Genomic DNA, 12557 nt, shown 5'->3' with positions numbered 1-12557 from the left:
GAATTTGTAAAGTGAAAGGGGGAAGGGACCCGGGTTCCGCAGTTAATGGGGGCGGCAGAAGTAGAAACCCGATAACTTTCAACTCAGGACAGTGAAACCCAGAGAGGCCACATGTGGTCCCACTCCACCTTGCCCAGCGAGTGAGCGCTCCTCTTAAGGGTGACGTACCCACGCCCAGAGTTAAGCTGGGTCATCGTCTGTGGTCTGGCGGCTGGGAGAGAGGGAATGGCGGCCTCAGGACAGGAGCTCACCAGGCACAGGTCTCATGTGGGAAGGGTCGGTGTTGAGGTTGGGGATGTGCAGGGCGCCTCCCAGGCCCAACGTGGCAGCCGGGAACCAGCATGAGGCCTGCGTCCCACACGACCCTGATAGAGTTCCCGCCTCTTAAGCTCCCCGTGTCCTTCTTAAGGATCAGAAGGGACAGAACGTGGGGTGGGAGAGGAGAGAGCAGGGAGCAGGCGTTCCACACGGGTGCTGGGGAGAGTTTGCTGTGCTGTGTTCCCCCCCGACATGGGCTCTCGTGTGCCCACCCCAGCCCACTCCCAGAGTGCTGGTGAAGGAAGACCTCTGAGAAGAGTACAGCATTGGGCAGGAATCTGTGTGCTGAACTAGGGCTGGGCCTCGGGCCCTGGTGGTCAGCAGTGAGTTGAAGATGTTTCCTTTAGACCTCTTAGCCGAGCTCCTAATTACAGGATGTGTTCTCAGGCACCATTCCACATTTTAGGGGCTTTAACTCATTCGTTACATATAGTAACTCACTTAATGAGTTAAGATAATAGCCCCATGCCAGCTATTACGTTAAATGCTAATGCAATTATGTTAAATGCGAGTGGGTGGTAAAATAAAGACATTGTGATATATATGGGTTTTCAGAAAATAAACTAGCAGGAAATTATTTTACTAAACATCCTAATGCGTAACATACTCTTCCCAGTCAGCAAAATTAATGCTATTCATGATTTACTGCTGTGTCTGAGAGGTTTATCTGGTGCAAAGGTGACAGGGGGTTATTACCCCTGACACCTAAGGAGTCTGGGCTGTGTGCGGGGGACCCCAGGGGTGAGAGGTGGCTCCTACCCTCGAGGGACCGTGGACACTGAAGGGACAGAGTCGGGAGGCAGCCGGGCTGACTGTGCTTCCCAAGGCAGCACTGTGGCCGGGAGACGCCGGGGCCCCACCTGTCTGGACTGAGGGTCCCCAGGGCATCTCTCTCCAAGACTGTCACCGGGGCTTTGACGCTGGAGTTGGCGGAACCTCAGGTTGACCTGCTTCCAAAGTGGGTTTCTTATCTTTTTTGTCAGCGTCATTGCTTGTTACATTTTCCTTCAGAGATTTTATAAGAAACATTAGATTACTTAAAAAAAATCCATTTCTTGCACTCGTCAGAGGTCCTCAGCTAGGCAGTGGCGACGTGTGACCCCAGCCCTCCCATCGTACCTCTCCGCTCCTCTCCCGAATCCTTACCCAACCCTGTCCTCCTCCAGCGTTTTATCCATGAGAAGGGACGTGGCACCAATCTGACGGGTCTGACCCGACAGTGTCTGCATAGGCTCCAGGCAGGAAATGCAGGCATGACACACAGGGACCGCCACACAGACACCCAGCCTGGGCTCGGGGATCCCCTCCTCCTCACAGGGGTAACTTCCCCAAACTGGAGACGTTCCTTTTACCTGCTGCAAAACTGCTCCTCGACTCCAGATAAAGTGAAAACCGTTTTGCAAAGAGCTGCAGGCTAATGACCTGCAGCCCACGGTCAGATCAGCCGGGATCTCCGCAGAGCTCAACACCCCCAGAGTCCTGGAGGCCCATCTCACCATCCCCAGGGCCACGGACACCCCCAGGGCTCGCCAACTCAGGCAGGAGGAGATCAACTCAGCCCGTCCTCCAAGTGAGCAGAGGCAGAGAACTCATCCCAGCCACCCCAACAGCCCCCAGTCTGCAGGGCCCGGACAGACGGGGTGGGGGGCGGCCAGCCAGTGTGGAATCAACCCGCTGAGGGTTAACCTGGTGAGGCTAAGTGACAGCAAAGCAGCTCAGCCCCAGCAGCTGAGAACATTCCACTAGTGAGCTCACAGCCCCAGACCAGAAGGGGTAGAAAACCAGATTCTACCCTCCCCGCCTCAGTCCTCTCAAACCCTCCCGCTGTTCCTGACCTCACCCAGGGTGCGGCCACAGGGCCGGGGATGACCCCGCTCAAGCACAGAGCCCCAGGATCCCATCTGAGGGTTGGGGGGTAGGGGGGTGTTAGCCACTCTTACCATCTTCTCTCCCTTCATTGACTTTGTCACTTTGTAGCTAAGACAGATGATAAAGCACATCAGCAGGCTCGCGGCCATCAGGAGGCCGCCCGCAACGGTGATCATAATCTTGAAGTCAAGCCTCTCAAGTATCATCTTGTGGCCAAGCGCACACCTGGGCAGAAAAGTGCCAGGAAGTATGTGCCCCACCCCGGGAAGCACGTGAATGTCCCCCCACCCCGGGAAGCATGTGAATGTCCCCCTGCCCTGCCTCCCCCCACCCCCAGCCACTTAGCAATCAACCTCTATGGGCTTCCTTCGGTGGAGGGAGAGTTATCCCAAGCCACAGAGCCTTCTGTGTGTAAAACGTGGGTGGATCTCTCTAAGCTGGTCCAGGGTGGGTGGAAGGTTTACTCCAGAGAGAAGGAAGGACCCACGTGGGAAGAGTCTCTTTCTCTTTCACGGGCAGTAACGTGCAGCTGCACATGATGAACAGGCCTATACTTGGGCCCATGGCTTTGCTCCCAAACCCCGCGTGCATCCTAAGTCACTTCAGTCGTGCCCAGCCCTCTGCGACCCTATGGACTGTAGGCTCCCCTGTCCATGGGATTCTCCAGGCATGAATACTGGAGTGGTTTGCCATTCCCTTCTCCGGGGGATCTTTTCAACCAACAAATTAAACCTGAGTCTCTTAAGTCTCCTGCATTGGCAGGCAGGTTCTTTACCTAGGAAGCCCCTGAAATACATTGAACTTTCAGAATCAGGCTTACAAATCTCCTGTGGGAATAGCTAAGGGAATGTCTTTTTTTTTTTCCCCGAAAAATGTTATGTGTACACTGCTGAGAATACATGAACCCATTTTGTAAACAATAACATATCTTAGGGGGAAAAAATGTCAATTTTTCCCACTGACAAATGGGTCATGCCACCTCAATATTTAAGGAGATTCTAGAAACTCCCTTCTAGACCCTTCTGCAGGCTCAGAGGTGGAGAGTGTCCTGAACAGAGGAGCCAGCCTCTCCAGGAACCAGGAGCCGCCATCCCTTGTTCTGTCTAAATTTATTGTCGACCACACGCCTTGCTTGGCTATCTTTCCTCTGAAATCCAACCGAGTTCCTCAAAATCCAGTTTACCTGGAACGAGCAATTTAATCAAACACTCTGAGCCTTGAGGAGTGGGTCCCTTCAAAAGCTTGGTAATCCCTGGAGAGAAGAGAAGTGACTCCTGGAGAAAAGCCAACGATTTGAATGGTAGCAACACCTCCCTGAGTCCAGGCGCCCTGAGCTGCGTGAAGCCAAATAAAAGCAAAATGAATCGTGGGGAACAAGATGCTTCAGTAATGAATCTCCCCACCCCCACTTCGATGATTTTTGGAGGGATCTTACTGTCACCACGAGGACTACCTGACTTCCAGACGTGCTGTCTTGTACCAGAGCTCAAGGGAGGGACGGGTATGTTCTGGGGCTTGGAGACCCATTGGGCTGTGTGACATCAGCCCTCAGAACACCAGCTTCTGGCCACAGAGTTCTCAGTTCTGTCTGGGTTCAGCTTTATTTTCACCTCCCAGGAAATGCAGAATGTCTGAAAAACAATTTTCGTCATTTTGATCCAAGTCCAGAAGCTTTGCACGTTCTTGTTTCCCCTAGAGAAAACGTTTAGGGTTTGTCTTCTAATCAAGACATAGTTTGAGATTTCAATAAAAAGCTGGAAGAAAGCCTACCACATACGGAGGTGAACAGTGTCCTCAGACCCGAAGAGTTCTGGCCACACGGTGGACGCGGGGGGTAGCCACTCAGATCTGTGTCACGGACATATATTGATCTAGTTAAATCAGTTGATAAATGTAACTGACATAGATACTTGACATATGTAACTATATACATAGTTTTATAAATGGCTATACATGACTGAGCGACTTCACTTTCACTTTTCACCTTCATGCATTGGAGAAGGAAATGCCAACCCACTCCAGTGCTGTTGCCTGGAGAGTCCCAGGGATGGTGGAGCCTGGTGGGCTGCCCTCTATGGGGTCGCACAGAGTCGGACACGACTGAAGCGACTTAGCAGCAGCAGCAGCAGCATATATAAATAAAACATAATTGACACACACATCAGAGTTTTATGTATGGTTATTTATGTTGTACAGAGAGCATACAACAGACAGTATAGTTAAGAACTGTGTGCTGACATTAACAAAGTGCTGTGCGGTGAGAAGACACTCGAGTTTGGTTTTGTTCCTGATCGCATTTCTCTGATCACAAGGTACGGAAAGCCTGCCAAGCCAGTCCCTCTAGAAGAGAGGGTTCATTTAGCTACAGGAGGCATCCCGCAGAAGCCCAGGGGACAGGAAGGGAGTGGGGTGGGCCTCCCGGGCACAGCTCCAAGGCTGTCTCCCTGGGCGTCTGTCTCTGTGTGAACATCGCTTGTCATAGTCACGTGGGAAGTATGTGAATACAAGATGCCTGCGTGCACGACAGTTTATGTAGCTTCACTCCATCTTTCATCTTCGTACTTCTTGTTTTACAGAAAGTGTTTAGCTTCCAGGCAAAAGCTAATTTCGAATTTAATAAAGAATGAGGCCACAGTTGAACATGTAAATGCGATGATGATAAAGGGTTTGAATTATGGTGCTGGGGAAGACTCTTGACAGTTCTTTGGACTGCAAGGAGATCCAACCAGTCGATCCTAAAAGAAATCAACCCTGAATATTCATTGGAAGGACTGATGCTGAAGCTCCCATACTTTGGCCACCTGATGCGAAGAGCCGACTCACAGGAGAAGTCTCTGATGCTGGGAAACATTGAGGGCAAGAGGAGGGGCGACAGAGAATGAGATGGTTGGATGGCATCACTGACTCAATGGACATGAGTCTGAGGAAGCTCTGGGAGATAGTGTGTCGTGCTGCAGTCCATAGGGTTGCAAAGAGTCGGAGATGATTTAGCAACCGAGCGGCAGTCATAGTTAACGCTCAGTTTTAAGGCACAGTAATAGATGCTTTTCTTTTTCTTCAGTTGGTCTGTGAGGGGAGGTGGGGAGGAGTCTGGCTGAGGTTGAGAAGTCAGGAATCAGAAGGAAGGCCTCAGGGTTGGGTGGGAAGGAGGCCTGACTGCCAGACAGCTGAGCCCCGGGAGGGATGCTAAGGCCCTCATCCTGGTTGAGGCGGGTTGGAAATGCAGGTCAGCTGGGGCCTGTGGAACTCCAGGGTTGGAGGGGTGGGCTTCACGGAGCAGGATCTGCTGCAGCTGCCAAGCAGGGAGGAGCAGTGTTTTTTTGTGGGGAGGCAGAAAGGAGGGCGGGGGGCCTGCAATGACGTAGAAAAGGCAGCGGGGGCCTTCCTAAGCCTCGGTGCTCAGGGCAGAGGCAGGCTCCCTGTGCAAACCAAGTGCCCAAAGTCTAATTGCCACCACGATTTTGTGGGCACCGCTTTTCCTATCCTGGACACCCAGAAATAAGTCGTGGGCCAATTCTTGTTCCGAAGCCTAGTAATAGAACCACATTGCTTTATTTTGCAGTAACTTTGTTTATTTACTTATTGGGTGTGCTGGGTCTTTGTTGCTGTGTGGACTTTTCTCTGGCTGCAGCAAGCAGGGCCTGCTGTCTAGATGTGATGTGCAGGCTTCTCACTGCAGTGGCTTCTCTTGTGGAGCACCGGCTCTAGGGCACTGGGGCTCAGTAGTTGAGGCTCCTGGACTCGAGAGCACGGGCTCAGTAGTTGTGGCCCGCGGGCTGACTTGCTCCATGGCACGTGGGATCTTCTCAGATCAGGGATCGAACTCGTGTCTCCTTCACTGGCAGATGGATTCTTTACCATTGAGCCACCAGGGAAGCCCCTATATATATATTTAATATATTAATATTTATATACAATATATTGATATATAAATAATGTTATATACTATATATATATTAAATTATATTAAATCAATTCTATATTATATAGATAATATATAATATATATAAATATATGTATATTTTATATACATATATAAGGTATTGTTTGTATATAATATAAATATATTTATATACTATATTTATAAATTTATATAATAAATTATATATTATATAAATTTAAATATATAAATTATATTTATTATATATTATATAATACATTATATATTATTAATATTCAATATTAAATTATATAATGATATATAATATTAACATTAATGTTTAATATCTATTTTAATATTTATTTACCCACTCCATCAGGTCTCAGCTGCGGCTCCAGGGCCTCTCACTGTGGCGCACAGGCCCTCTAGTTGCCGTGTGTGAGCTTAGTTTCTCCCAGTCACGTGGGATCTTAGGTCCCTGACCAGGAATCCAAACCTCGACCCCTGCCTTGCAAGGTGGATTCTTAACCCCTGGCCCACCAGGGAAGTCCCAGAATGATGTTGCTTTAAAGTGCTCAACAGAGTTTAGAGGCAGGAGCCAAAACTGAAAGAACTTTGCATGCAGCTGTTGGCCAAAAAGCCGTATGCATAAATCTGGTCTTCCTTTTCCTTCACAACACACAGAGGAAGTACTTTAGTTCAGTGACATAAAGAAATGGTCTCAGGGTGGACTTTTATGGTTTGGATCTTTCGAAGTTGGGAGCAAATCTTTGGGCTCCTTACGAAGTCCAGGATTTATATTGGCAACACTCAAAGAACCTCAAATATAGAATTAGGCCATCATGGGGGATTTCTATAGTACAGCTGAATTTCACTCTTGGAGCTTTGGAAACGTCTTAAATTTAACTTGTTGTGAATACTCTAAATTCAAAAGTCATCCCAGTTGGAGTGAATTATACCGTTAGCCAGACGTGTGTCACACTCTTCTCAGTGGTAAACTGTTCCAAGTACATTGCATATGTTGTTGCTGAGGGATGTAACTGCTTTTGATGTTTTGTGAGTTGTGAACTCAAAAGGGTTAGTCTCTCGGTCGTGTTTGACTCTTTGTGACCCCATGGATTGTAGCTTGCTAGGCTCCTCTGTCCAAGGGATTCTCCAGGTAAGAAAATTGGAGTGGGTGGCCATTCCCTTCTCCAGGGGATCTTCCCGATCCAAGAATTGAACTCTGGTCTCCCACATTGCAGGCAGATTCTTTATCACCTGAGCCACTAGGAAAGCCCCCAAACTCAAGTGGATTTATTCTATTGATGCTGACATTATACCAAATATTCAGGATGAGGAACTAATAAGGACAGCTTAAAACAATCCTGTGCTGTTTCAGAGCATGTTAACATTTGGATCTTGAAATGAAGCAATATTACAAAATATTAATTCATAGGACCGTCACTTGGGTGGAATTCCAGAGTCCCAGTCTGGATACCTTGTTCAACCTAGGCTGTCTGAATCGGGGTGAATTGCCTCAACTCTATTCCAGTTTCCTCATTTGTAAAAATGGGGCTAGTGGTGGATCCAGGTGATTCTAAAACTCTGGATTAAAGAAGAATCCAATAATAAGCATGATTTTTTTTTCTTTAAAAAGATAGGTTATATTGATCAGGATAGGAACATGATTCGTGACAACCCATGGGCTCCTAACATACAAAAGAAAAATCTTTAGACTATAAAGGGGAAGAAAAGTAAGATGCTTATGTGAAAAAGACTGCATGCTTTTTGTTGTTTTTGCTTTTGATGAGCCCTCATGGGCTTGGAGCCAATCACACTCGAACTGCAGCGAGGACATACAATAGAATTGATTCCTGGGGTCAAATCTAGAGGTGATTCAAGACCTGTGGGACCATTCATGTGAGCAGAGGCTTCACTCAGCCAGGTGCTGCAAGTCCTGCTTTCTCTTGGAATCATGGCAGAGCATCATGGTTGACTGGGAGCCATACTGAAAGCTGTCTCTGTTGTTTTCCTGTCACTTAACAGTAATAAACCACATTAAAACCTGTTTGGCTCTCAGAAAACCAACACTGGAGATATGAGAATGATAAGGATCAGGCCCACTTAAAAGATGAACGAGGGAGAAGCTACTCCATTATTGATTTCAGAAGGATTCCCTCACATCCCAAATCCCTAGACGTTGCCTTTTATGACCGAAAAAAGCAGTTCATTTACCTCTTCAAAGGGTTCTTCATAATAGAAGACTTTCCAGTCTGGTGTTTTCTGTTGCCCTTGACTGGAATTTGTCAGATGACCAAGTTCTCAGGTAGAAGCTGTCCTCAATTACTGCAGATCTATATATATGGCCAGCTTCCCAGGTGGCACAGTGGTAAAGAATCTGCCTGCCATGAAGGAGACATTAGAGACATGGGATTGATCCTTGGGTCAGGAAGATTCCCCTGCAGGAGGAACTGGCAACCCACTCCAGTATTCTTGCCTGGGAAATCCCATGGACAGAGGAGCTGGCAGGCTCCAGTCCATGGGGTCACAAAGAGTCAGACACGACTTGGTGACTGAGCATATTCATATATACGGCCATGGCAGATGATCCCATCATATGGAAAACTGTTAACAACTTCAAGCCCCCAGATTTGGTGCAGCCCCGGGTTTGCTTACTCACTGCTATAAATTAACCTAAAATCCAATGACTTCCAGAAAAGCCAGCCTTAACTATCTTTGCAGGTGTTTGCATTAATGTGAATAGAAATCGTGTCCTTGATCCTTATCCAGTGAAGATTACTGAGGTTTTCCCCAGGAATCCGATCAGATCAGATCAGTCGCTCAGTCATGTCCGACTCTTTGCGACCCCGTGAATCGCAGCACGCCAGGCCTCCCTGTCCATCACCAACTCCCGGAGTTCACTCAAACTCACGTCCATCGAGTCAGTGATGCCATTCAGCCATCTCATCCTCTGTCGTCCCCTTCTCCTCCTGCCCCCAATCCCCCCAGCATCAGAGTCTTTTCCAATGAGTCAAGGAATAGAGCCACAAAACCTCAGAGGACTACTCCTGCAAGACTCACCAGTCTTCTTCCTCGAAAGCAACACTTACTGAAAAGTTGAGGACAGAAAACAGATTCCTGATTCCCTTCAAATGGCTTACTTCTGTCTCAGAGTAAGTGGCTTGACGTTTGTGACGTCGACCCCTCCAACCTGAACTCGTAAGGAGAAAAACAGGCAAATGGAGAGACAGAGGGTTTCTAGGAGAATAAGTCTGATTTATTTTACAAAGAAAACAAACCAGATTTTTACTAACTGAAACAAATATGGCTCCTTAAAACTCAATGGGAAAAGCATTATGTGAGCTGTTAAATTACTTGATTGGAAAATCCAATTTCTCAGGTAGAAAACATAATTCAACAAGTCATTTTACTAAAGGTTAAAGAAAAGCATCCTGAGGAATCCGTCTGCCTTCCACTTTGTCTAGGGCTCTGTAGCCATGTTCCCAACACTCACCATCTTGTCCCTTCACCCACACTGGCCCTGATTTCATGGGGAGACAGAAGGCAGCCATGGCCATGGGTTCAATCATGGGAGATGCCACTCACGCCCTGAAACCCAAGGACATGGAAATGATTCTGTGTGTGTGGGTATGCTCGTCACTCAGTTGTGTCCAACTCTTTTGTGACTTGATGGACTACAGCCCGCCAGCCCTCCTCTGTCCATTGGATTTCCCAGGCAATACTGGAGTGGGTAGCCATTCTCTTCCCCAGGGGATCTTCTTGACCCAAGGAATGAACCTAAGTCTCCTGCACTGCAGGTATGTTCTTTACCACCGTGCCACCTGGGAACTCATTAACCCCCAAATTAGATATAATCAAAGGATGTGTCCAGGGTTAATTAACAGAGTCTTATTCCGTGTGTGTGCTTATCACCGGGGGAGACAAGAGTGACAGCTGTCCTGATATGAGACGTTGTAGATTTTGAACAACTGCTTTACAATTTAGGCCAAATTTTCAATGCTTCAATAATTCATTTTTGAAAAACTGATGTGTAAATCTGTCCCAAGGACAACGCAAACTAAGTAACTACAAGGGAGCTTCCCTGGTAACCCAGGGGCTAAGAATCTGCCTGCCCACGCAGGAGACATGGGTTCAATCCCTGCTGGGAATTTTGCACATGCCTCAGGCCAACTAAGCCCCTAGAGCTATTAAGCCTGTGCTCTAGAGCCCAGGAGCCCTAGAGCCCGTGCTCTGCAACACGAGAAGCCACTGCAACGAGAAGCCCGAGTACAGAAACTAGAGAAAATGTTCTGCAGCAACGAAGGCCCAGCACGGCCAAAAATAAATACAACCGCAATAATTACAAGGAAGTGGAAAAACAGCAAGTGATAATTCTACCAAGTTATGAGCGATGTCAACTCACCAGTGAAACACCTGGAAGTCTCGGTGTATGAAAAAGCAGTCTATAAAAATTCAGCTTGAAAGTCACTCAGTCGTTTCTGACTTTGCGACCCCATGGCCTTTACAGTCCATGGAATCCTCCAGGCCAGAATACTAGAGTGGGTAGCCTTTCCCTTCTTCAGGGGACCTTCCCAACCCAGGGATCGAACCCAGGTCTCCTACATTGCAGGCAGGTTCTTTTACCAGCAGAGCCACAGAGGAAGCCCAAGAATACTGGAGTGGGTAGCCTATCCCTTCTCCAGTGGATCTTCCTGACCCAGGAATCAATCCAGGGTCTCCTGCACTGCAGGCGGATTCTTTACCAACTGAGCTATCGGGGAAGCCCTAGACACAAGTTTATTCCTGACAATTTTCTAGCTCAGTTCGGATTTCTTCAGAGGGTGTGGCTGGTGAGCGGAGGGGCAGCGCGGTGAGACTCACTCGCGGGTGCTGCTCGGGGTGGTGGGGGAGGGTTGTTGGCAGCAGCACTTCCTCCTGCCCTCGGGCCAGGCCAGCAGAGACGGCTGGGCAAGCTCTCATCTACAGGGGCATCATGCACATAAATGCAGACCGTCAGCCCCACGGGAAGGAGCACATGCCTGACTTCTGCATCACGTCCTCTCTCGAAGCCGAGGTCAGTTAACCATGACAAGGACAGCCTTGCATACTCCAGGCAGTGGAAAAAACAGAGTGTGTTGTAAGCCACTGGACAAGAGCCACGTAGCAGCAAGTAATGAGTGTAATATTCTAGTGAGAATTCAGGGGGTCGCAGAAATTTTACTTATTATTAATGTTTTAATCGTCACTTTGTAAAATGTATTAAGTAAACCAGTTCAAATCAAAACTCAGTGTGAAGAATGTGAAATGGAAAACTACAAAGACATTTTAAATAAATAATTTATTTATTCAAAATAGTTTTCTTAACCTTATTCACAGTTTCAAGTTTAAAATGAAAAACAAAAAGGGGGGTGGGGGAAGGGGGGAGGTGCCTATCCTTGATCAACTGTCACACAAAGTCAAAGAGAAGCAGATCTGTTCAGAACATGCACTAAAGACAGACTTGCACAATGGCTGGTCTTGGAAAAACCCTGTACTATAGCTTGAAAAGGGTAGGCTTTTCTGTGCGACTGAGAAGGAAACACTGTGGATGCACCGGAAGTTTCTTTAACCCACCTGAACCACTGCGATCATTTGGATAGAAGTTCCCTTCACCAAAGCAACATTTCTCCAAGATAACTATCTCTTAAACCCACGTAGCTTAACATACTTCAAAAATATTTAAAAGTGTTAACTGCCTCACAGCAAGTCTACTAATACTGAGGTACCACGTACTTCTCAAAGAAACGAGCGCGGGAGCTCCAAGTCTGACTGTGATGTTGGCGCCTCTGACGAAGAAGCCAGAGAACTCTGCACACGGCTGTTTGTCGTGAGAAACGAGAACTCTGTGTTTCCACCGCTGTGCCTGTTTTAAGTGGGTCTTTCCCTCACATTTAGTGGCACGGAGCACCGAATGGAAACGCCAGCACCCGAGTGCAGAAGGCACCGGCAGCACCGCTGTGGACGCGGCCCAGGCGGGCGTCACTGGAGGGCGGCACTGCTGCCTGCGCCGCGAGCCAGCTGGTCCAGCAAATGGATGAGGAGGTCGACTCTTTCCAAGAGAGAGGCGTTTTTGTTCGCAGTGGCTCTCAGGAGCTGGGAGTAAACCTGCTTGTTGGTTTTAAGGACTATGTCTTCATCAAGGATACTACTGGATAAAAAAAAAAAAAGAGCAAGACATGAAGAAAACAGTGATGCCCACCAAGAACAGTAAAAGACCCCAAAACTACACACCGACAGCCCTGTCGTCACTTTTCATGGAGGCAGGGGTCCTATTAATGCCGACTTCATACCTGCTTTCCCAAATCGACTGTTCATGGGCCTGTTTTTAACACTTATTTCAAAACATCAATTAAAGCCAATGATTATTCTTTTCATAAACAGTCGAGTGTCTACCATGTACCAGAAACTGCTCCTGGTCATGAACAAAACAGACCCGGATTCCCAGCCTTCATGGAATCCACTCTCTCCT

At 47.8% G+C, this 12557-nt stretch overlaps 1 protein-coding gene across 3 annotated transcripts in view; it reads right to left on the bottom strand.

The window, feature by feature from the left end:
* Positions 1–11368: 11368 nt before the first annotated feature.
* Positions 11369–12557, bottom strand: part of EDRF1 (erythroid differentiation regulatory factor 1) — a 33778-nt gene continuing 32589 nt past the window's right edge. For 2 of the 3 annotated variants that reach the window (XM_055559805.1, XM_055559808.1), the window contains one exon: positions 11369–12236. In XM_055559805.1, coding sequence (XP_055415780.1) covers positions 12068–12236 — 169 coding nt within the window. In that variant the 3' untranslated portion in view covers positions 11369–12067. The remainder of the gene's footprint in view (positions 12237–12557) is intronic. The other variant, XM_055559806.1, reaches the window with a different exon arrangement.

This window comes from Bubalus kerabau, chromosome 22, assembly GCF_029407905.1.
Source record: "Bubalus kerabau isolate K-KA32 ecotype Philippines breed swamp buffalo chromosome 22, PCC_UOA_SB_1v2, whole genome shotgun sequence".
NCBI lineage: Eukaryota > Metazoa > Chordata > Mammalia > Artiodactyla > Bovidae > Bubalus > Bubalus kerabau.
This window is presented reverse-complemented; position numbering and strand designations above follow the sequence as displayed.